General features: G+C 46.1%; 1 protein-coding gene across 1 annotated transcript in view; it reads right to left on the reverse strand.

Annotated features, from left to right (window-relative positions):
* Positions 1-946: 946 nt before the first annotated feature.
* The window catches only part of LOC106591823 (acetyl-coenzyme A synthetase 2-like), a 44,085-nt gene continuing 20,789 nt past the window's right edge, over positions 947-24,242 (reverse strand). Inside the window, 8 exon segments of the mRNA XM_045714338.1 lie at positions 947-1,074; positions 1,193-1,267; positions 2,052-2,228; positions 2,583-2,840; positions 2,885-3,310; positions 7,135-7,720; positions 8,243-8,381; positions 20,296-20,429. Of these exon segments, the coding sequence (XP_045570294.1) occupies positions 947-1,074; positions 1,193-1,267; positions 2,052-2,228; positions 2,583-2,840; positions 2,885-3,310; positions 7,135-7,720; positions 8,243-8,381; positions 20,296-20,429 (1,923 nt within the window).

Genomic DNA, 24,242 nt, shown 5'->3' on the forward strand with positions numbered 1-24,242 from the left:
CAAGACATGCCACCAGAGGTCTGTTTAAACTATTGGCACACAGCTCAGACACCCATGCATACCCCACAAGACATGCCACCAGAGGTCTGTTTAAACTACTGGCACACAGCTCAGACACCCATGCATACCCCACAAGACATGCCACCAGAGGTCTCTTCACAGTCCCCAAGTCCAGAACAGACTATGGGAGGTGCACAGTACTACATAGAGCCATGACTACATGGAACTCTATTCCACATCAGGTAACTGACGCAGCAGTAGAATCAGATTCTTAAAAAGCAGGTAAAAATACACCTTATGGAACAGCGGGCACTGTGAAGAGACACAGGTACAAACACATGCATACGCACGCATTGTGATATTGTTTTAGCGTGGTGTTAAATACTTAGCATTGTAGATATGTAGTGGTGTAATGATGTTAATATATGTACTGTTTTTATCTTATTTAATGTGTTTAGATGCCAGGAAGAGTAGCTGAGGCCTTGGCAGCAGCTAATGGGGATCCCTTCATAAAATACACATACAGCATGGCCTCTATTCAATCTGTATAGCTGAAATGGCTAAAGGTCATTTCCCATCTGCAGCGTTTACAGGAAATGCAGTATCCGCTAACGTGGGAAACATTGCCTTTAAAATTTAAATCACGCTGTAATGCTGAATTTCCGCAATACGGATTGAATAGAGCCCTAAAGCACAGCTCTGATCTGACTGGACAAGCCGTTGGTATCATCAGGGCACCAGAAGAGAGCGTCTCTCAGGCCATGTTCCTACTTTCTGTCCTCTGAGAGATCAGAAATATCCCATCCGCCATAGTCTATATGCTATAATTCATTCACCTATCCTGCGTTTTCAGAATAAATGAAGATGAAAGAGAGGAGACAAGGAGAGGAGACAAGGAGAGGACGCCACCTGAGAGTGTTTGACATGCAGCCCCCAACCCCCCCCCTCAAGCAGCTGTCTCACACCGCTGGCTGAAGAGGACCTCCACGACCTTGGGGTCAGCCAGGGTTGAAAGGTCACCGAGATCCTTCTCGTTCCGGGCGATCTGCCTCAGGACCCTCCTCATGATTTTACCTGATGTTGTTGGTTAAACATAAATAAAATGTAAAAAAATATATATATATTATAAAATGTCAATTATAAAATGTCTGTAAAAGTCCAATCATCATGTGATGTAAACAGTGTAACCTACCAGAACGTGTTTTAGGTAGTCCAGGAGCGTTCTGGATGAAGTCTGGGGTGGCGATCGGACCAATCTTCTCTCTCACTGACAAGACATAAGAAAAAAAAAACGTTTTAATGTGAAATATAATACCATCTGTCACGTCCTGACCAGTATAAGGGTTATTTGTTATTGTAGTTTGGTCAGGACGTGACAGAGGGTATTTGTTTTATGTGGTTCGGGGTGGTGGTTTATTTAGTAAGGCGTTTGATTTATTATTTCCGGGTTTTTGGGTAATGTTCTATGTTTGTATTTCTATGTGGTCTCTGGTCTTTTGTATTTCTACGTCTGGTTTATTGGGGTTGGACTCTCAATTGGAGGCAGGTGTTTTCTCGTTGCCTCTGATTGGGAGTCCTATATATGGGTATGTGTTTGGTTTAGTGTTTGTGGGAGATTGTTTCTTGTTTTGCCTGTGTGAGCATGACAAGACTGTTTTGTTGTTCGTGAGTTTTTCGTTGTTTTGTTATTTTGGTGTTCACTTTATTTTCAAATAAATATCAAGATGAGCATCCACATTCCTGCTGCGTTTTGGTCCTCCATTCCCGACGACAACCGTTACACCATCAGAAGAAAAAACAACATTTTAATGTGAAATATAATACCATCAGAAAAAAAAACTTTGGCGGTCCAGAGACTGTATCTGATAGTCGTATTACGGTAATAGACATGATATCACAGCCAAATGCCGTAACCTCGCATTCCATCTACAAGGACAAACCTGGAATTCAAGGCAATAACAAACATACTGTAGATTTGACTTCAATTTAAGTCAATTTGATTCTTGTTTTTTTTCTTCTTCTAGTTTTTCCCTTTCGTCTGAAAGCCCTACCTCGCCTCTTGAGTTCGTCCACCAGAGTGCGGTTGAACTCTCTGCAGTCCTTCAGAGTAACGAAACAGTAGAGACACTCCCCCTTGACCGTGTGGGGTCTGCTGACCACTGCAGCCTCGGCCACCGCTCCATGCTCTGTTAGAGCTGACTCTATCTCCGCTGTGCTCAACAGGTGACCTGGAGGAAGACACGACACATGGGTTTTTATTACTGACTACACAGAGTTATCACTAAATCACAATACAAGGTTATTATAACCCCATCAGAGAGAACAGCTTGGTTTATCGCTAAATCAGAAACGGTCCAGAACAGAGTTCGCTGGAGATTCACTGATGAGGCCCTCTGCTCCACTAGTTAAAATCAATAGGTTAAGTAAGTCAATCACTCATCAATTCATTAATAGATCAAATTTATTTATACAACACTTTTCACAGCGACATTTATCACAAAGCGCTTTACAATAATCCAACCTACAACCCCCAAAAAGCCAGCAGCAGCAGCACAGTGGGAAAACGATGGGAAAACAATTACCTGATACATTGATCATGTCATCTATCCTGCCTGTGATCCAGTAGTAGCCATCTATCCTGCCTGTGATCCAGTAGTAGCCATCTCTATCCTGCCTGTGATCCAGTAGTATCCATCTATCCTGCCTGTGATCCAGTAGTATCCATCTATCCTGCCTGTGATCCAGTAGTAGCCATCTATCCTGCCTGTGATCCAGTAGTATCCATCTATCCTGCCTGTGATCCAGTAGTAGCCATCTATCCTGCCTGTGATCCAGTAGTAGTCATCTATCCTGCCTGTGATCCAGTAGTAGCCATCTATCCTGCCTGTGATCCAGTAGTAGCCATCTATCCTGCCTGTGATCCAGTAGTAGTCATCTATCCTGCCTGTGATCCAGTAGTAGCCATCTATCCTGCCTGTGATCCAGTAGTAGCCATCTATCCTGCCTGTGTTCCAGTAGTAGCCATCTATCCTGCCTGTGATCCAGTAGTAGCCATCTATCCTGCCTGTGATCCAGTAGTAGCCATCTATCCTGCCTGTGATCCAGTAGTAGCCATCTATTCTGCCTGTGATCCAGTGGTAGCCATCTATCCTGCCTGTGATCCAGTAGTAGCCATCTATCCTGCCTGTGATCCAGTAGTAGCCATCTATCCTGCCTGTGATCCAGTAGTAGCCATCTATATCCTGCCTGTGATCCAGTAGTAGCCATCTATATCCTGCCTGTGATCCAGTAGTAGCCATCTCTATCCCTCCTGCAGCCTGGGGAAAAAGGACTGACTGAATGACTGAATGAATGACTGAAAGACTGAATGACTGACTGAATGACTGAATGAATGACTGAAAGACTGAATGAATGACTGAAAGACTGAATGAATGACTGAATGAATGACTGAATGAATGACTGAATGAATGAATGACTGAAAGACTGAATGAATGACTGAAAGACTGAATGAATGACTGAATGACTGAATGAATGACTGAAAGACTGAATGAATGACTGAATGACTGAATGAATGAAAGACTGAATGAATGACTGAAAGACTGAATGAATGACTGAATGACTGAATGAATGAAAGACTGAACTGAAAGACTGAATGAATGACTGAAAGACTGAATGAATTACTGCATGACTGAATAAATGACTGAATGAATGACTGAATGAATGACTGAAAGACTGAATGAATGACTGAATGACTGAATGACTGACTGAAAGACTGAATGAATGACTGAATGACTGAAAGACTGAAAGACTGAATGAATGAATGACTGACTGAATGAATGAAAGAGTGAATGAATGACTGAAAGACTGAATGAATGACTGAAAGACTGAATGAATGACTGAATGACTGAATAAATGACTGAATGAATGACTGAATGAATGACTGAATGACTGACTGAAAGACTGAAAGACTGAATGAATGACTGAATGACTGAATGACTGACAAGACTGAATGACTGAATGACTGAAAGACTGAATGAATGACTGAAAGACTGAATGAATGACTGAATGAATGACTGAATGACTGACTGAATGACTGAATGAATGACTGAATGACTGAATGAATGAATGACTGAATGAATGACTGAATAAATGACTGACTGAATGAATGACTGAATGACTGAATGAATGACTGAAAGAATGACTGAATGAATGAATGACTGACTGAATGACTGAATGAATGACTGAATGACTGAATGAATGACTGAATGAATGACTGAGCAATAATACTTAAGAGGCCATGTGTTAGGATATGATCTAACAGGATATGATCTAACAGGATATGGTCTAACAGGATAGGATCTAACAGGATCTAACAGGATATGATCTAACAGGATATGGTCTAACAGGATAGGATCTAACAGGATCTAACAGGATATGATCTAACAGGATATGATCTAACAGGATAGGATCTAACAGGATAGGATCTAACAGGATAGGATCTAACAGGATCTAACAGGATATGGTCTAACAGGATAGGATCTAACAGGATATGGTCTAACAGGATCTAACAGGATATGATCTAACAGGATATGGTCTAACAGGATATGATCTAACAGGATATGGTCTAATAGGATCTAACAGGATCTAACAGGATATGATCTAACAGGATCTAACAGGATAGGATCTAACAGGATATGATCTAACAGGATATGATCTAACAGGATATGATCTAACAGGATAGGATCTAACATGATCTAACAGGATATGATCTAACAGGATATGATCTAACAGGATAGGATCTAACAGGATCTAACAGGATATGATCTAACAGGATATGATCTAACAGGATAGGATCTAACAGGATAGGATCTAACAGGATCTAACAGGATATGATCTAACAGGATATGCTCTAACAGGATCTAACAGGATCTAACAGGATATGGTCTAACAGGATATGGTCTAACAGGATAGGATCTAACAGGATATGGTCTAATAGGATCTAACAGGATATGGTCTAACAGGATAGGATCTAACAGGATATGATCTAACAGGATATGATCTAACAGGATATGGTCTAACAGGATCTAACAGGATATGATCTAACAGGATATGGTCTAACAGGATATGATCTAACAGGATATGGTCTAATAGGATCTAACAGGATCTAACAGGATATGATCTAACAGGATATGGTCTAACAGGATCTAACAGGATAGGATCTAACAGGATATGATCTAACAGGATAGGATCTAACAGGATCTAACAGGATATGGTCTAACAGGATATGGTCTAACAGGATCTAACAGGATATGATCTAACAGGATGTGGTCTAACAGGATATGGTCTAATAGGATTTAACAGGATCTAACAGGATATGGTCTAACAGGATATGATCTAACAGGATATGATCTAACAGGATAGGATCTAACAGGATCTAACAGGACAGGATCTAACAGGATATGATCTAACAGGATATGGTCTAACAGGATCTAACAGGATATGATCTAACAGGATATGGTCTAACAGGATATGATCTAACAGGATCTAACAGGATATGGTCTAACAGGATAGGATCTAACAGGATATGGTCTAACAGGATATGATCTATGGTCTAACAGGATATGATCTAACAGGATCTAACAGGATATGGTCTAACAGGATAGGATCTAACAGGATATGGTCTAACAGGATATGATCTAACAGGATATGGTCTAACAGGATATGATCTAACAGGATATGGTCTAACAGGATATGATCTAACAGGATCTAACAGGATATGGTCTAATAGGATCTAACAGGATCTAACAGGATAGGATCTAACAGGATAGGATCTAACAGGATATGGTCTAACAGGATATGATCTAACAGGATCTAACAGGATATGATCTAACAGGATAGGATCTAACAGGATATGATCTAACAGGATAGGATCTAACAGGATCTAACAGGATATGATCTAACAGGATAGGATCTAACAGGATCTAACAGGATAGGATCTAACAGGATATAATCTAACAGGATCTAACAGGATATGATCTAACAGGATATGATCTAACAGGATCTAACAGGATAGGATCTAACAGGATAGGATCTAACAGGATATGGTCTAACAGGATAGGATCTAACAGGATATGATCTAACAGGATATGATCTAACAGGATATGATCTAACAGGATATGGTCTAACAGGATCTAACAGGATATGATCTAACAGGATATGGTCTAACAGGATATGATCTAACAGGATATGGTCTAATAGGATCTAATAGGATCTAACAGGATATGATCTAACAGGATATGGTCTAACAGGATCTAACAGGATAGGATCTAACAGGATATGATCTAACAGGATAGGATCTAACAGGATCTAACAGGATATGGTCTAACAGGATCTAACAGGATATGATCTAACAGGATATGATCTAACAGGATATGGTCTAACAGGATCTAACAGGATATGATCTAACAGGATAGGATCTAACAGGATATGGTCTAACAGGATCTAACAGGATATGATCTAACAGGATATGGTCTAACAGGATATGGTCTAACAGGATCTAACAGGATATGGTCTAACAGGATATGGTCTAATAGGATCTAACAGGATCTAACAGGATATGATCTAACAGGATATGGTCTAATAGGATCTAACAGGATCTAACAGGATATGGTCTAACAGGATAGGATCTAACAGGATCTAACAGGACAGGATTTAACAGGACATGATCTCACAGGATATGGTCTAACAGGATCTAACAGGATATGATCTAACAGGATATGATCTAACAGGATCTAACAGGATCTAACAGGACAGGATCTAACAGGATCTAACAGGACAGGATCTAACAGGATATGATCTAACAGGATATGATCTAACAGGATCTAACTGGATAGGATCTAACAGGATAGGATCTAACAGGATAGGATCTAAGGATCTAACAGATAGAAACTGTCTCTGAGCCTGTTGGTATCAGACCTCATGTTCTGAGACAGTCTGATGGCTTGTAGATAGAAACTGTCTCTGAACCTGTTGGTATCAGACCTCATGCTCTGATACAGTCTGATGGCTTGTAGATAGAAACTGTCTCTGAACCTGTTGGTATCAGACCTCATGCTCTGATACAGTCTGCCCGACGGTAAGGGAGAGAACAGCTCGTGTCTGGGGGGGGGATGTGGGGTCCTTGGTGATGGGATGTGGGGGTCCTTGGTGATGGGATGTGGGGGTCCTTGGTGATGGGATGTGGGGGTCCTTGGTGATGGGATGTGGGGTCCTTGGTGATGGGATGTGGGGGTCCTTGATGATGGGATGGGGGGTCCTTGGTGATGGGATGTGGGGGTCCTTGGTGATGGGATGTGGGGTCCTTGGTGATGGGATGTGGGGTCCTTGGTGATGGGATGTGGGGGTCCTTGGTGATGGGATGTGGGGGGTCCTTGGTGATGGGATGTGGAGGGTCCTTGGTGATGGGATGGGGGGTCCTTGATGATGGGATGTGGGGTCCTTGGTGATGGGATGTGGGGTCCTTGGTGATACGATGTGGGGTCCTTGATGATGGGATGGGGGTCCTTGATGATGGGATGTGGGGGTCCTTGGTGATGGAATGGGGGGTCCTTGATGATGGGATGTGGGGGTCCTTGGTGATGGGATGTGGGGTCCTTGATGATGGGATGTGGGGGTCCTTGGTGATGGGATGTGGGGGTCCTTGATGATGGGATGTGGGGTCCTTGGTGATGGGATGTGGGGTCCTTGATGATGGGATGGGGGTCCTTGATGATGGGATGTGGGGGGGTCCTTGATGATGGGATGGGGGGTCCTTGGTGATGGAATGGGGGGTCCTTGGTGATGGGATGTGGGGGGTCCTTGGTGATGGGATGTGTGGTCCTTGGTGATGGGATGTGGGGGGTCCTTGGTGATGGGATGTGGGGGGTCCTTGGTGATGGGATGGGGGGGTCCTTGGTGATGGGATGTGGGGGGTCCTTGGTGATGGGATGTGGGGGGTCCTTGATGATGGGATGGGGGGTCCTTGGTGATGGGATGTGGGGGGTCCTTGGTGATGGGATGTGGGGGATGGAATATAACCAGTGTTTTGCAGGAAGAGGATGATGCTCAACACAGTGGAGATACACACACACACACACACACACACACACACACACACACACACACACACACACACACACACACACACACACACACACACTACACAGTCACACAGAAACACACACAGTCACAGACACATACACACACTCACGGTCTCAGTCTGCCAGAAGGTGTCCACGACGGGACATCTCTTCTGACCAACAACCTCGTAATACCAAAGCCATGCCTCTGGGTTGATGGGCTTGCCTACAGTTCCCAGAATCCTCAGCGATGACAGGTTGTATCTGTAGGAAGTGACAGGATTAGTGAGTAAAGGGGTGCGTTCGACATTGCCGATGAGACTGATCAACAAATCCCCTTGCATCATAAATAACTACTCAATAATATTTGTAAATCAGTCAGTCACAATTGGCCAATGATGATGGGGAGTGGTCCATGATGAAGGGGAGTGGTCCATGATGATGAGGAGTGGTCCATGATGGGGAGTGGTCCATGATGAAGGGGAGTGGTCCATGATGATGGGGAGTGGTCCATGATGAAGGGGAGTGGTCCATGATGGGGAGTGGTCCATGATGATGGGGAGTGGTCCATGATGAAGGGGAGTGGTCCATGATGAAGAGGAGTGGTCCATGATGAAGGGGAGTGGTCCATGATGATGAGGAGTGGTCCATGATGATGGGGAGTGGTCCATGATGATGGGGAGTGGTCCATGATGAAGGGGAGTGGTCCATGATGAAGAGGAGTGGTCCATGATGAAGGGGATTGGTCCATGATGATGAGGAGTGGTCCATGATGATGGGGAGTGGTCCATGATGATGGGGAGTGGTCCATGATGATGAGGAGTGGTCCATGATGGGGAGTGGTCCATGATGATGGGGAGGAGTGGTCCATGATGATGGGGAGTGGTCCATGATGGGGAGTGGTCCATGATGATGAGGAGTGGTCCATGATGATGGGGAGTGGTCCATGATGAAGGGGAGGGGTCCATGATGATGGGGAGTGGTCCATGATGATGAGGAGTGGTCCATGATGGGGAGTGGTCCATGATGATGAGGAGGAGTGGTCCATGATGAAGGGGAGTGGTCCATGATGATGGGGAGTGGTCCATGATGATGGGGAGTGGTCCATGATGAAGAGGAGTGGTCCATGATGATGGGGAGTGGTCCATGATGATGAGGAGTGGTCCATGATGATGAGGAGAGGTCCATGTTGATGAGGAGTGGTCCATGATGAAGGGGAGTGGTCCATGATGAGGAGTGGTCCATGATGATGAGGAGGGGTCCATGATGAAGGGGAGTGGTCCATGATGATGAGGAGTGGTCCATGATGATGAGGAGTGGTCCATGATGATGAGGAGTGGTCCATGATGATGAGGAGTGGTCCATGATGATGGGGAGTGGTCCATGATGACGAGGAGTGGTCCATGATGAAGGGGAGTGGTCCATGATGAAGGGGAGTGGTCCATGATGAAGGGGAGTGGTCCATGATGATGGGGAGTGGTCCATGATGAAGAGGAGTGGTCCATGATGAAGGGGAGTGGTCCATGATGATGATGAGTGGTACATGATGAAGGGGAGTGGTCCATGATGAAGAGGAGGGGTCCATGATGAAGAGGAGTGGTCCATGATAATGAGTGGTCCATGATGAAGGGGAGTGGTCCATGATGAAGGGGAGTGGTCCATGATGAAGGGGAGTGGTCTATGATGATGGGGAGTGGTCCATGATGATGGGGAGTGGTCCATGATGATGGGGAGTGGACCATGATGATGAGGAGTGGTCCATGATGAAGGGGAGTGGTCCATGATGATGAGGAGTGGTCCATGATGATGAGGAGTGGTCCATGATGATGAGGAGTGGTACATGATGAAGGGGATTGGTCCATGATGATGAGGAGTGGTCCATGATGATGGGGAGTGGTCCATGATGATGGGGAGTGGTCCATGATGATGAGGAGTGGTCCATGATGGGGAGTGGTCCATGATGATGGGGAGGAGTGGTCCATGATGATGGGGAGTGGTCCATGATGGGGAGTGGTCCATGATGATGAGGAGTGGTCCATGATGATGGGGAGTGGTCCATGATGAAGGGGAGGGGTCCATGATGATGGGGAGTGGTCCATGATGATGAGGAGTGGTCCATGATGGGGAGTGGTCCATGATGATGGGGAGGAGTGGTCCATGATGAAGGGGAGTGGTCCATGATGATGGGGAGTGGTCCATGATGATGGGGAGTGGTCCATGATGAAGAGGAGTGGTCCATGATGATGGGGAGTGGTCCATGATGATGAGGAGTGGTCCATGATGATGAGGAGAGGTCCATGTTGATGAGGAGTGGTCCATGATGAAGGGGAGTGGTCCATGATGAGGAGTGGTCCATGATGATGAGGAGGGGTCCATGATGAAGGGGAGTGGTCCATGATGATGAGGAGTGGTCCATGATGATGAGGAGTGGTCCATGATGATGAGGAGTGGTCCATGATGATGAGGAGTGGTCCATGATGATGGGGAGTGGTCCATGATGACGAGGAGTGGTCCATGATGAAGGGGAGTGGTCCATGATGAAGGGGAGTGGTCCATGATGAAGGGGAGTGGTCCATGATGATGGGGAGTGGTCCATGATGAAGAGGAGTGGTCCATGATGAAGGGGAGTGGTCCATGATGATGATGAGTGGTACATGATGAAGGGGAGTGGTCCATGATGAAGAGGAGGGGTCCATGATGAAGAGGAGTGGTCCATGATAATGAGTGGTCCATGATGAAGGGGAGTGGTCCATGATGAAGGGGAGTGGTCCATGATGAAGGGGAGTGGTCTATGATGATGGGGAGTGGTCCATGATGATGGGGAGTGGTCCATGATGATGGGGAGTGGACCATGATGATGAGGAGTGGTCCATGATGAAGGGGAGTGGTCCATGATGATGAGGAGTGGTCCATGATGATGAGGAGTGGTCCATGATGATGAGGAGTGGTACATGATGAAGGGGAGGGGTCCATGATGAAGGGGAGTGGTCCATGATGATGAGGAGTGGTACATGATGAAGGGGAGTGGTCCATGATGATGAGGAGTGGTCCATGATGATGAGGAGTGGTCCATGATGATGAGGAGTGGTACATGATGATGGGGAGTGGTCCATGATGATGATGAGTGGTCCATGATGAAGGGGAGTGGTCCATGATGAAGGGGAGTGGTCCATGATGATGAGGAGGGGTCCATGATGACGAGGAGTGGTCCATGATGATGGGGAGTGGTCCATGATGATGAGGAGGGGTCCATGATGAAGGGGATGGGTCCATGATGACGAGGAGTGGTCCATGATGAAGGGGAGTGGTCCATGATGATGGGGAGTGGTCCATGATGAAGGGGAGTGGTCCATGATGAAGGGGAGTGGTCCATGATGATGAGGAGTGGTCCATGATGAGGAGTGGTCCATGATGAAGGGGAGTGGTCCATGATGAAGGGGAGTGGTCCATGATGGGGAGTGGTCCATGATGATGAGGAGGGGTCCATGATGAAGGGGAGTGGTCCATGATGATGGGGAGTGGTCCATGATGATGAGGAGGGGTCCATGATGATGAGGAGTGGTCCATGATGATGGGGAGTGGTCCATGAAGAAGGGGAGTGGTCCATGATGATGCGTAGTGGTCCATGTTGATGAAGGGGAGTGGTCCATGATGATGGGGAGTGGTCCATGATGAGGGGGAGTGGTCCATGTTGAAGGGGAGTGGTCCATGATGAAGAGGAGTGGTCCATGATGAAGAGGAGTGGTCCATGATGAGGAGTGGTCCATGATGAAGAGGAGGGGTCCATGATGAAGAGGAGTGGTCCATGATGATGGGGAGTGGTCCATGATGATGGGGAGTGGTCAATGATAATGGGGAGTGGTCCATGATGATGGGGAGGGGTCCATGATGAAGGGGAGTGGTCCATGATGATGAGGAGGAGCGGTCCATGATGATGGGGAGTGGTCCATGATGAGGGGGAGTGGTCCATGTTGAAGGGGAGCGGTCCATGATGATGAGGAGGAGCGGTCCATGATGAAGGGGAGAAGTCCATGATGATGATGAGTGGTCCATGATGATGGGGAGTGGTCCATGTTGAAGGGGAGTGGTCCATGTTGATGAAGAGGAGCGGTCCATGATGATGGGGAGTGGTCCATGATGATGATGAGTGGTCCATGATGATGGGGAGTGGTCCATGTTGAAGGGGAGTGGTCCATGTTGATGAAGGGGAGTGGTCCATGATGATGGGGAGTGGTCCATGATGATGATGAGTGGTCCATGATGATGGGGAGTGGTCCATGATGAGGGGGAGTGGTCCATGATGATGATGAGTGGTCCATGATGAGGGGGAGTGGTCCATGATGATGAGGAGTGGTCCATGATGATGGGGAGTGGTCCATGATGAGGGGGAGTGGTCCATGATGATGATGAGTGGTCCATGATGAGGGGGAGTGGTCCATGTTGAAGGGGAGTGGTCCATGTTGAAGGGGAGTGGTCCATGTTGATGAAGAGGAGCGGTCCATGATGAAGGGGAGTGGTCCATGATGATGATGAGTGGTCCATGATGAAGGTGAGTGGTCCATGTTGATGAAGAGGAGCGTTCCATGATGAAGGGGAGTGGTCCATGATGATGATGAGTGGTCCATGATGATGGGGAGTGGTCCATGATGAAGAGGAGTGGTCTATGATGATGAGGAGTGGTCCATGATGATGATGAGTGGTCCATGATTATGAGGAGTGGTCCATGATGAGGGGGAGTGGTCCATGATGATGAGGAGTGGTCCATGACGATGAGGAGTGGTCCATGTTGAAGGGGAGTGGTCCATGTTGATGAAGAGGAGCGGTCCATGATGATGGGGAGTGGTCCATGATGAAGGGGAGTGGTCCATGTTGATGAAGAGGAGCGGTCCATGATGATGGGGAGTGGTCCATGATGATGATGAGTGGTCCATGATGATGGGGAGTGGACCATGATGATGAGGAGTGGTCCATGATGATGAGGAGTGGTCCATGATGATGAGGAGTGGTCCATGATGATGAAGAGGAGCGGTCCATGATGATGGGGAGTGGTCCATGATGATGATGAGTGGTCCATGATGATGGGGAGTGGTCCATGATGAAGGGGAGTGGTCCATGTTGATGAAGAGGAGCGGTCCATGATGATGGGGAGTGGTCCATGATGATGATGAGTGGTCCATGATGATGGGGAGTGGACCATGATGATGAGGAGTGGTCCATGATGATGAGGAGTGGTCCATGATGATGAGGAGTGGTCCATGATGAAGGGAAGTGGTCCATGATGATGAGTGTTCCATGATGATGAGGAGGGGTCCATGATGATGGGGAGTGGTCCATGATGATGAGGAGTGGTCCATGATGATGAGGAGGGGTCCATGATGAAGGGGAGTGGTCCATGATGATGAGGAGTGGTCCATGATGATGAGGAGTGGTCCATGATGATGAGGAGTGGTACATGATGATGGGGAGTGGTCCATGATGATGGGGAGTGGTACATGATGATTAGGAGTGGTACATGATGATGAGGAGTGGTACATGATGAAGAGGAGTGGTCCATGATGAAGGGGAGTGGTCCATGATGGGGAGGGGTCCATGATGATGAGGAGTGGTCCATGATGAAGGGGAGTGGTCCATGATGATGGGGAGTGGTCAATGATAATGGGGAGTGGTCCATGATGATGGGGAGTGGTCCATGATGAAGGGGAGTGGTCCATGATGATGAGGAGGAGCGGTCCATGATGATGGGGAGTGGTCCATGATGAGGGGGAGTGGTCCATGTTGAAGGGGAGCGGTCCATGATGATGAGGAGGAGCGGTCCATGATGAAGGGGAGAAGTCCATGATGATGATGAGTGGTCCATGATGATGGGGAGTGGTCCATGTTGAAGGGGAGTTGTCCATGTTGATGAAGAGGAGCGGTCCATGATGATGGGGAGTGGTCCATGATGATGATGAGTGGTCCATGATGATGGGGAGTGGTCCATGTTGAAGGGGAGTGGTCCATGTTGATGAAGGGGAGTGGTCCATGATGATGGGGAGTGGTCCATGATGATGATGAGTGGTCCATGATGATGGGGAGTGGTCCATGATGAGGGGGAGTGGTCCATGATGATGATGAGTGGTCCATGATGAGGGGGAGTGGTCCATGATGATGAGGAGTGGTCCATGATGATGGGGAGTGGTCCATGATGAGGGGGAGTGGTCCATGATGATGATGAGTGGTCCATGATGAGTGGGAGTGGTCCATGTTGAAGGGGAGTGGTCCATGTTGAAGGGGAGTGGTCCATGTTGATGAAGAGGAGCGGTCCATGATGAAGGGGAGTGGTCCATGATGATGATGAGTGGTCCATGATGAAGGGGAGTGGTCCATGTTGATGAAGAGGAGCGTTCCATGATGAAGGGGAGTGGTCCATGATGATGATGAGTGGTCCATGATGATGGGGAGTGGTCCATGATGAAGAGGAGTGGTCTATGATGATGAGGAGTGGTCCATGATGATGATGAGTGGTCCATGATTATGAGGAGTGGTCCATGATGAGGGGGAGTGGTCCATGATGATGAGGAGTGGTCCATGATGATGAGGAGTGGTCCATGATGAAGGGGAGTGGTCCATGATGATGAGTGGTCCATGATGATGAGGAGGGGTCCATGATGATGGGGAGTGGTCCATGATGATGAGGAGTGGTCCATGATGATGAGGAGGGGTCCATGATGAAGGGGAGTGGTCCATGATGATGAGGAGTGGTCCATGATGATGAGGAGTGGTCCATGATGATGAGGACTGGTACATGATGATGGGGAGTGGTCCATGATGATGGGGAGTGGTACATGATGATTAGGAGTGGTACATGATGATGAGGAGTGGTACATGATGAAGAGGAATGGTCCATGATGAAGGGGAGTGGTCCATGATGGGGAGGGGTCCATGATGATGAGGAGTGGTCCATGATGAAGGGGAGTGGTCCATGATGATGGGGAGTGGTCCATGATGATGGCGAGTGGTCCATGATGATGAGGAGTGGTCCATGATGATGAGGAGTGGTCCATGATGAAGGGGAGGGGTCCATGATGATGAGGAGTGGTCCATGATGAAGGGGAGTGGTCCATGATGATGGGGAGTGGTCCATGATGAAGGGGAGTGGTCCATGATGATGGGGAGTGGTCCATGATGATGGGGAGTGGTCCATGATGATGATGATGAGTGGTCCATGATGATGAGGAGTGGTCCATGATGAAGGGGAGTGGTCCATGATGAAGGGGAGTGGTCCATGATGATGGGGAGTGGTCCATGATGAAGGGGAGTGGTCCATGATGAAGGGGAGTGGTCCATGATGATGGGGAGTGGTCCATGATGAAGGGGAGTGGTCCATGATGATGAGTGGTCCATGATGATGAGGAGGGGTCCATGATGATGGGGAGTGGTCCATGATGATGAGGAGTGGTCCATGATGATGAGGAGGGGTCCATGATGAAGGGGAGTGGTCCATGATGATGAGGAGTGGTCCATGATGATGAGGAGTGGTCCATGATGATGAGGACTGGTACATGATGATGGGGAGTGGTCCATGATGATGGGGAGTGGTACATGATGATTAGGAGTGGTACATGATGATGAGGAGTGGTACATGATGAAGAGGAATGGTCCATGATGAAGGGGAGTGGTCCATGATGGGGAGGGGTCCATGATGATGAGGAGTGGTCCATGATGAAGGGGAGTGGTCCATGATGATGGGGAGTGGTCCATGATGATGGCGAGTGGTCCATGATGATGAGGAGTGGTCCATGATGATGAGGAGTGGTCCATGATGAAGGGGAGTGGTCCATGATGATGAGGAGTGGTCCATGATGAAGGGGAGTGGTCCATGATGATGGGGAGTGGTCCATGATGAAGGGGAGTGGTCCATGATGATGGGGAGTGGTCCATGATGATGGGGAGTGGTCCATGATGATGATGATGAGTGGTCCATGATGATGAGGAGTGGTCCATGATGAAGGGGAGTGGTCCATGATGAAGGGGAGTGGTCCATGATGATGGGGAGTGGTCCATGATGAAGGGGAGTGGTCCATGATGAAGGGGAGTGGTCCATGATGATGGGGAGTGGTCCATGATGAAGGGGAGTGGTCCATGATGAAGGGGAGAGGTCCATGATGAAGGGGAGTGGTCCATGATGATGGGGAGTGGTCCATGATGAAGGGGAGTGGTCCATGATGATGGGGAGTGGTCCATGATGATGAGGAGTGGTCCATGATTAAGGGGAGTGGTCCAAGATGAAGGGGAGTGGTCCATGATGAAGGGGAGTGGTCCATGATGATGGGGAGTGGTCCATGATGATGGGGAGGGGTCCATGATGATGAGGAGGAGTGGTCCATGATGATGAGGAGTGGTCCATGATGATGAGGAGTGGTCCATGATGATGAGGAGTGGTCCATGATGAAGGGGAGTGGTCCAAGATGAAGGGGAGTGGTCCATGATGAAGGGGAGTGGTCCATGATGATGAGGAGGGGTCCATGATGATGAGGAGGGGTCCATGATGATGGGGAGTGGTCCATGATGATGAGGAGGGGTCCATGATGATGAGGAGTGGTCTATGATGATGAGGAGTGGTCCATGATGATGAGGAGTGGTCTATGATGATGAGGAGTGGTCTATGATGATGAGGAGTGGTCCATGATGAAGGGGAGTGGTCCATGATGAAGAGGAGTGGTCTATGATGATGGGGAGTGGTCCATGATGATGGGGAGTGGTCCATGATGAAGAGGAGTGGTCTATGATGATGAGGAGTGGTCCATGATGAAGGGGAGTAGTCCATGATGAAGAGGAGTGGTCTATGATGATGGGGAGTGGTCCATGATGATGGGGAGTGGTCCATGATGAAGAGGAGTGGTCTATGATAATGAGGAGTGGTCCATGATGAAGGGGAGTGGTCCATGATGAAGAGGAGTGGTCTATGATGATGGGGAGTGGTCCATGATGAGGGGGAGTGGTCCATGATGAAGAGGAGTGGTCCATGATGAGGGGGAGTGGTCCATGATGAGGGGGAGTGGTCTATGATGATGGGGAGTGGTCCATGATGAGGGGGAGTGGTCCATGATGAAGAGGAGTGGTCCATGATGAGGGGGAGTGGTCCATGATGAAGGGGAGTGGTCCATGATGAAGGGGAGTGGTCCATGATGAAGAGGAGTGGTCTATGATGATGAGGAGTGGTCCATGATGAGGGGGAGTGGTCCATGATGATGGGGAGTGGTCCATGATGATGGGGAGTGGTCCATGATGATGGGGAGTGGTCCATGATGATGAGGAGTGGTCCATGATGATGAGGAGTGGTCCATGATGAGGGGGAGTGGTCCATGATGAGGGGGAGTGGTCCATGATGAAGGGGAGTGGTCCATGATGAGGGGGAGTGGTCCATGATGAAGGGGAGTGGTCCATGATGAGGGGGAGTGGTCCATGATACATCATGGTTTTGATGCCATCCAACACGGTCAAGAAGTGCTGACACTATACAGGGCAGGTTCACTGAGAGTGCTGTTTATTAATGCTGGTGCAGATGGTACAGATGGTGTAGATGGCTGTAAATACACTGCTTTATTTCTGCTTTATTGCTGCTTTATTAGTGCTATATAACTGCTTTATTGCTGCTATATAGCTGTTTTATTACTGCTTTATTACTGCTATATAACTGCTATATAACTGCTTTATTACTGCTATATAACTGCTATATAACTGCTTTATTACTGCTATATAACTGCTATATAACTGCTATATAACTGCTTTATTACTGCTATATAATTGCTTTATAACTGCTATATAACTGCTTTATTACTGCTATATAACTGCTATATAACTGCTATATAACTGCTTTATTACTGCTATATAATGCTATATAACTGCTTTATTCCTGTTATATAACTTCTTTATTACTGCTATATAACTGCTTTATTACTGCATAATTAATCCTTTATTACTGCTATATAACTGCTTTATTAATGCTGCTTTCTAACTGCTATATAACTGCTTTATTACTGCTATATATCTGCTTTATTACTGCATAATTAATGCTTTATTACTGCTATATAACTGCTTTATTAATGCTGCTTTATAACTCCTTTATTACTGCTTTATTACTGCTGTATTACTGCTTTATTAATGCTGCTATATAACTGCTATATAACTGCTGTATAACTGCTGTATAACTGCTTTATTACTGCTTTATTAATGCTATATAACTGCTTTATTAATGCTGCTATATAACTGCTTTATTACTGCTGTATTACTGCTTTATTAATGCTGCTGTATAACTGCTGTATAACTGCTGTATAACTGCTCTATTACTGCTTTATTACTGCTTTATAACTGCTTTATTATTACTGCTTTATAACTGCTTTGTTATTACTGCTTTATAACTGCTTTATAACTGCTTTATTATTACTGCTTTATAACTGCTTTATTATTACTGCTTTATAACTGCTTTATTAATGCTGCTTTATTACTGCTATATAACTGCTATATAACTGCTTTATAACTGCTGTATTACTGCTATATAACTGCTATATAACTGCTTTATTACTGCTATATAACGGCTTTATTATTACTGCATTATTACTGCTATATAACTGCTTTATTATTACTGCTTTATTACTGCTATATAACTTCTTTATTACTGCTATATAACTGCTATATAACTGCTTTATTACTGCTATATAACTGCTTTATAACTGCTATATTACTGCTATATAACTGCTTTATTATTACTGCTTTATTACTGCTATATAACTGCTTTATTATTACTGCTTTATTACTTCAATATAACTGTTTTATTACTGATATATACCTGCTTTATAACTGCTATATAACTGCTATATAACTGCTTTATTGCTGCTATATAACTGCTATATAACTGCTTTATTACTGCTATATAACTGCTATATAACTGCTGTATTACTGCTATATAACTGCTATATAACTGCTTTATTATTACTGCTTTATTACTGCTATATAAGTGCTATATTATTACTGCTTTATTACTTCAATATAACTGTTTTATTACTGATATATACCTGCTTTATTACTGCTATATAACTGCTATATAACTGCTGTATTACTGCTATATAACTGCTATATAACTGCTTTATTATTACTGCTTTATTACTTCAATATAACTGTTTTATTACTGATATATACCTGCTTTATAACTGCTATATAACTGCTATATAACTGCTTTATTACTGCTATATAACTGCTATATAACTGCTGTATTACTGCTATATAACTGCTATATAACTGCTTTATTATTACTGCTTTATTACTGCTATATAAGTGCTATATAACTGCTTTATTATTACTGCTTTATTACTGCTATATAACTGCTTTATTATTACTGCTTTATTACTTCTATATAACTGTTTTATTACTTCTATATTGCTGCTATATAACTGCTATATAGCTGCTTTATAACTGCTATATAACTGCTATATAACTGCTATATAACTGCTGTATTACTGCTATATAACTGCTATATAACTGCTGTATTACTGCTATATAACTGCTATATAACTGCTTTATTACTGCTATATAACTGCTATATAACTGCTTTATTATTACTGCTTTATTACTGCTATATAAGTGCTATATAACTGCTTTATTATTACTGCTTTATTACTGCTATATAACTGCTTTATTATTACTGCTTTATTACTTCTATATAACTGTTTTATTACTTCTATATTGCTGCTATATAACTGCTATATAGCTGCTTTATAACTGCTATATAACTGCTATATAACTGCTATATTACTGCTTTATTACTGCTTTATAACTGCTTTATTACTGCTATATTACTGCTTTATAACTGCTTTATAACTGCTATATTACTGCTATATAACTGCTTTATTACTGCTATATAACTGCTTTATAACTGCTATATTACTGCTATATAACTGCTTTATTACTGCTTTATAACTACTTTATTACTGCCACAGTACTAGGGTTCAGATCAGTGCTCGTCTTCTAACGGTTGGAGGAGTTTGCACATTTTAGACCATTCCGTTGTTCCTGAAGTTGAATGTCCATCCACCCTGCGCACTGCGTGATGCCAAATGAACTCGCCCACTGTGAGAAGACATAGCACGCGGATGGTGCGTGCATTCATGTGTGCGTTCGTGTGCGTTTGTGTGTCTCTTACTTTTGTAGTGGCTCTTTCCCGTACTTCATGAGAAGGCGTATGGCTGTGGGAGCTGTGTAGAACTTGGTCACTCTGTACTTCTCAATCACCTCCCAGAAACGCCCCGCGTGAGGGTAGACTGGAATACCCTCAAACTGGAGAACACACACAGTAATCAGACGGATTACTTTTTGTAACATGATACAACATGATATATCTGTCTGCAGAACTGCATAATGCAGACGGATATAATGCAGACAAATATAATGCAGGCAGATATAATGCAGACAGATATGAATGCAGACAGATATGAATGCAGACAGGTGTAAATGCAGACAGATATAATGCAGACAGATATAATAGATATAATGAAGACAGATATAATGAAGACATATATAATGCAGACAGATATAATGAAGACAGATATAATGAAGACAGATATAATGCAGACAGAAATAATGAAGACATATATACATGCTGACAGATAGAATGAAGACAGATAAAATGCAGACAGATATAATGCAGACAGATATAATGCAGACAGATATAATGAAGACAGATATAATGAAGACATATATACATGCTGACAGATATAATGAAGACAGATATAATGCAGACAGATATAATGCAGACAGATATAATGAAGACAGATATAATGAAGACATATATACATGCTGACAGATATAATGAAGACAGATATAATGAACAGATCTAATGCAGACAGATCTAGTGCAGACAGATATAATGCAGACCATTATAATGCAGACAGATATAATGCAGACAGATAGAGTTCTATACCAGTTCTATACCAGTTCTTCTGACCAGTTCTATATCAGTTCTATACCAGTTCTACTGAAAAGTTCTATACCAGTTCTATACCAGTTCTACTGACCAGTTCTACTGACCAGTTCTATACCAGTTCTACACCAGTTCTATACCAGTTCTACTGACCAGTTCTACTGCTACTCCTACAGTTCCACTGCTACTCCTACTGCTCTCTCCTCGTCTGACTACGTGTTCTCGCATACCCCTAGAGCATCGAGCCAGCGGGGTGGTGGCACTGGAATCCTCATCTCTCCCAAGTGGACATTCTCTCTTTCTCCCCTGACCCATCTGTCTATCTCCTCATTTGAATTCCATGCTGTCACAGTTACCAGCCCTTTCAAGCTTAACATCCTTATCATTTATCGCCCTCCAGGTTCCCTTGGAGAGTTAATCAATGAGCTTGACGCCTTGATAAGCTCCTTTCCTGAGGATGGCTCACCTCTCACAGTTCTGGGTGACTTTAACCTCCCCACGTCTACCTTTGACTCATTCCTCTCTGCCTCCTTCTTTCCACTCCTCTCCTCTTTCGACCTCACCCTCTCACCTTCCCCCCCTACTCACAAGGCAGGCAATACGCTTGACCTCATCTTTACTAGATGCTGTTCTTCCACTAATCTCATTGCAACTCCCCTCCAAGTCTCCGACCACTACCTTGTATCCTTTTCCCTCTCGCTCTCATCCAACACTTCTCACTCTGCCCCTACTCGGATGGTATTGCGCCGTCCCAACCTTCGCTCTCTCTCTCCCGCTACTCTCTCCTCTTCCATCCTATCATCTCTTCCCTCTGCTCAAACCTTCTCCAACCTATCTCCTGATTCTGCCTCCTCAACCCTCCTCTCCTCCCTCTCTGCATCCTTTGATCTCCTCTGTCCCCTATCCTCCAGGCCGGCTCGGTCCTCCCCTCCTGCTCCGTGGCTCGACAACTCACTGCGAGCTCACAGAACAGGGCTCCGGGCAGCCGAGCGGAAATGGAGGAAAACTCGCCTCCCCTGCGGACCTGGCATCCTTTCACTCCCTCCTCTCTACATTTTCCTCTTCTGTCTCTGCTGCTAAAGCCACTTTCTACCACTCTAAACTCCAAGCATCTGCCTCTAACCCTAGGAAGCTCTTTGCTACCTTCTCCTCCCTCCTGAATCCTCCTCCCCCTCCCCCCCCCCTCCCTCTCTGCGGATGACTTCGTCAACCATTTTGAAAAGAAGGTTGACGACATCCGATCCTCGTTTGCTAAGTCAAACGACACCGCTGGTCCTGCTCACACTGCCCTACCCTGTGCGTTGACCTCTTTCTCCCCTCTCTCTCCAGATGAAATCTCGAGTCTTGTGACGGCCGGCCGCCCAACAACCTGCCCACTTGACCCTATCCCCTCCTCTCTTCTCCAGACCATTTCCGGAGACCTTCTCCCCTACCTCACCTCGCTCATCAACTCATCCTTGACCGCTGGCTACGTCCCTTCCGTCTTCAAGAGAGTGAGAGTTGCACCCCTTCTGAAAAAACCTACACTCGATCCCTCCGATGTCAACAACTACAGACCAGTATCCCTTCTCTCCTTTCTCTCCAAAACTCTTGAACGTGCCGTCCTTGGCCAGCTCTCTTGCTATCTCTCTCAGAATGACCTTCTTGATCCTAATCAGTCAGGTTTCAAGACTGGGCATTCAACTGAGACTGCTCTTCTCTGTGTCACGGAGGCTCTCCGCACTGCTAAAGCTAACTCTCTCTCCTCTGCTCTCATCCTTCTAGACCTATCTGCTGCCTTTGATACCGTGAACCATCAGATCCTCTTCTCCACCCTCTCCGAGCTGGGCATCTCCGGCGCGGCCCACGCTTGGATTGCGTCCTACCTGACAGGTCGCTCCTACCAGGTGGCGTGGCGAGAATCTGTCTCCGCACCACGTGCTCTCACCACTGGTGTCCCCCAGGGCTCTGTTCTAGGCCCACTCCTATTCTCGCTATACACCAAGTCACTTGGCTCTGTCATATCCTCACATGGTCTCTCATATCATTGCTATGCAGATGACACACAATTAATCTTCTCCTTTCCCCCTTCTGACAACCAGGTGGCGAATCGCATCTCTGCATGTCTGGCAGACATATCTGTGTGGATGACGGATCACCACCTCAAGCTGAACCTCGGCAAGACGGAGCTGCTCTTCCTCCCGGGGAAGGACTGCCCGTTCCATGATCTCGCCATCACGGTTGACAACTCCCTTGTGTCCTCCTCCCAGAGTGCTAAGAGCCTCGGCGTGACCCTGGACAACACCCTGTTGTTCTCCACTAACATCAAGGCGGTGACCCGATCCTGTAGGTTCATGCTCTACAACATTCGCAGAGTACGACCCTGCCTCACACAGGAAGCGGCGCAGGTCCTAATCCAGGCACTTGTCATCTCCCGTCTGGATTACTGCAACTCGTTGTTGGCTGGGCTCCCTGCCTGTGCCATTAAACCCCTACAACTCATCCAGAACGCCGCAGCCCGTCTGGTGTTCAACCTTCCCAAGTTCTCTCACGTCACCCTGCTCCTCCGCTCTCTCCACTGGCTTCCAGTCGAAGCTCGCATCCGCTACAAGACCATGGTGCTTGCCTACGGAGCTGTGAGGGGAACGGCACCTCCGTACCTTCAGGCTCTGATCAGGCCCTACACCCAAACAAGGGCACTGCGTTCATCCACCTCTGGCCTGCTCGCCTCCCTACCTCTGAGGAAGCACAGTTCCCGCTCAGCCCAGTCAAAACTGTTCGCTGCTCTGGCACCCCAATGGTGGAACAAGCTCCCTCACGACGCCAGGACAGCGGAGTCAATCACCACCTTCCGGAGACACCTGAAACCCCACCTCTTTAAGGAATACCTGGGATAGGATTAATTAATCCTTCTAACCCCCCCGTAAAAGATTTAGATGCACTATTGTAAAGTGGTTGTTCCACTGGATATTATAAGGTGAATGCACCAATTTGTAAGTCGCTCTGGATAAGAGCGTCTGCTAAATTACTTAAATGTAAATGTAAATGTACTGACCAGTTCTATACCAGTTCTATACCAGTTCTACTGACCAGTTCTACTGACCAGTTCTATACCAGTTCTATATCAGTTCTTCTGACCAGTTCTACTGACCAGTTCTATACCAGTTCTACTGACCAGTTCTACTGACCAG

The sequence above is a fragment of the Salmo salar genome, chromosome ssa03, assembly GCF_905237065.1.
Source record: "Salmo salar chromosome ssa03, Ssal_v3.1, whole genome shotgun sequence".
Lineage (NCBI taxonomy): Eukaryota > Metazoa > Chordata > Actinopteri > Salmoniformes > Salmonidae > Salmo > Salmo salar.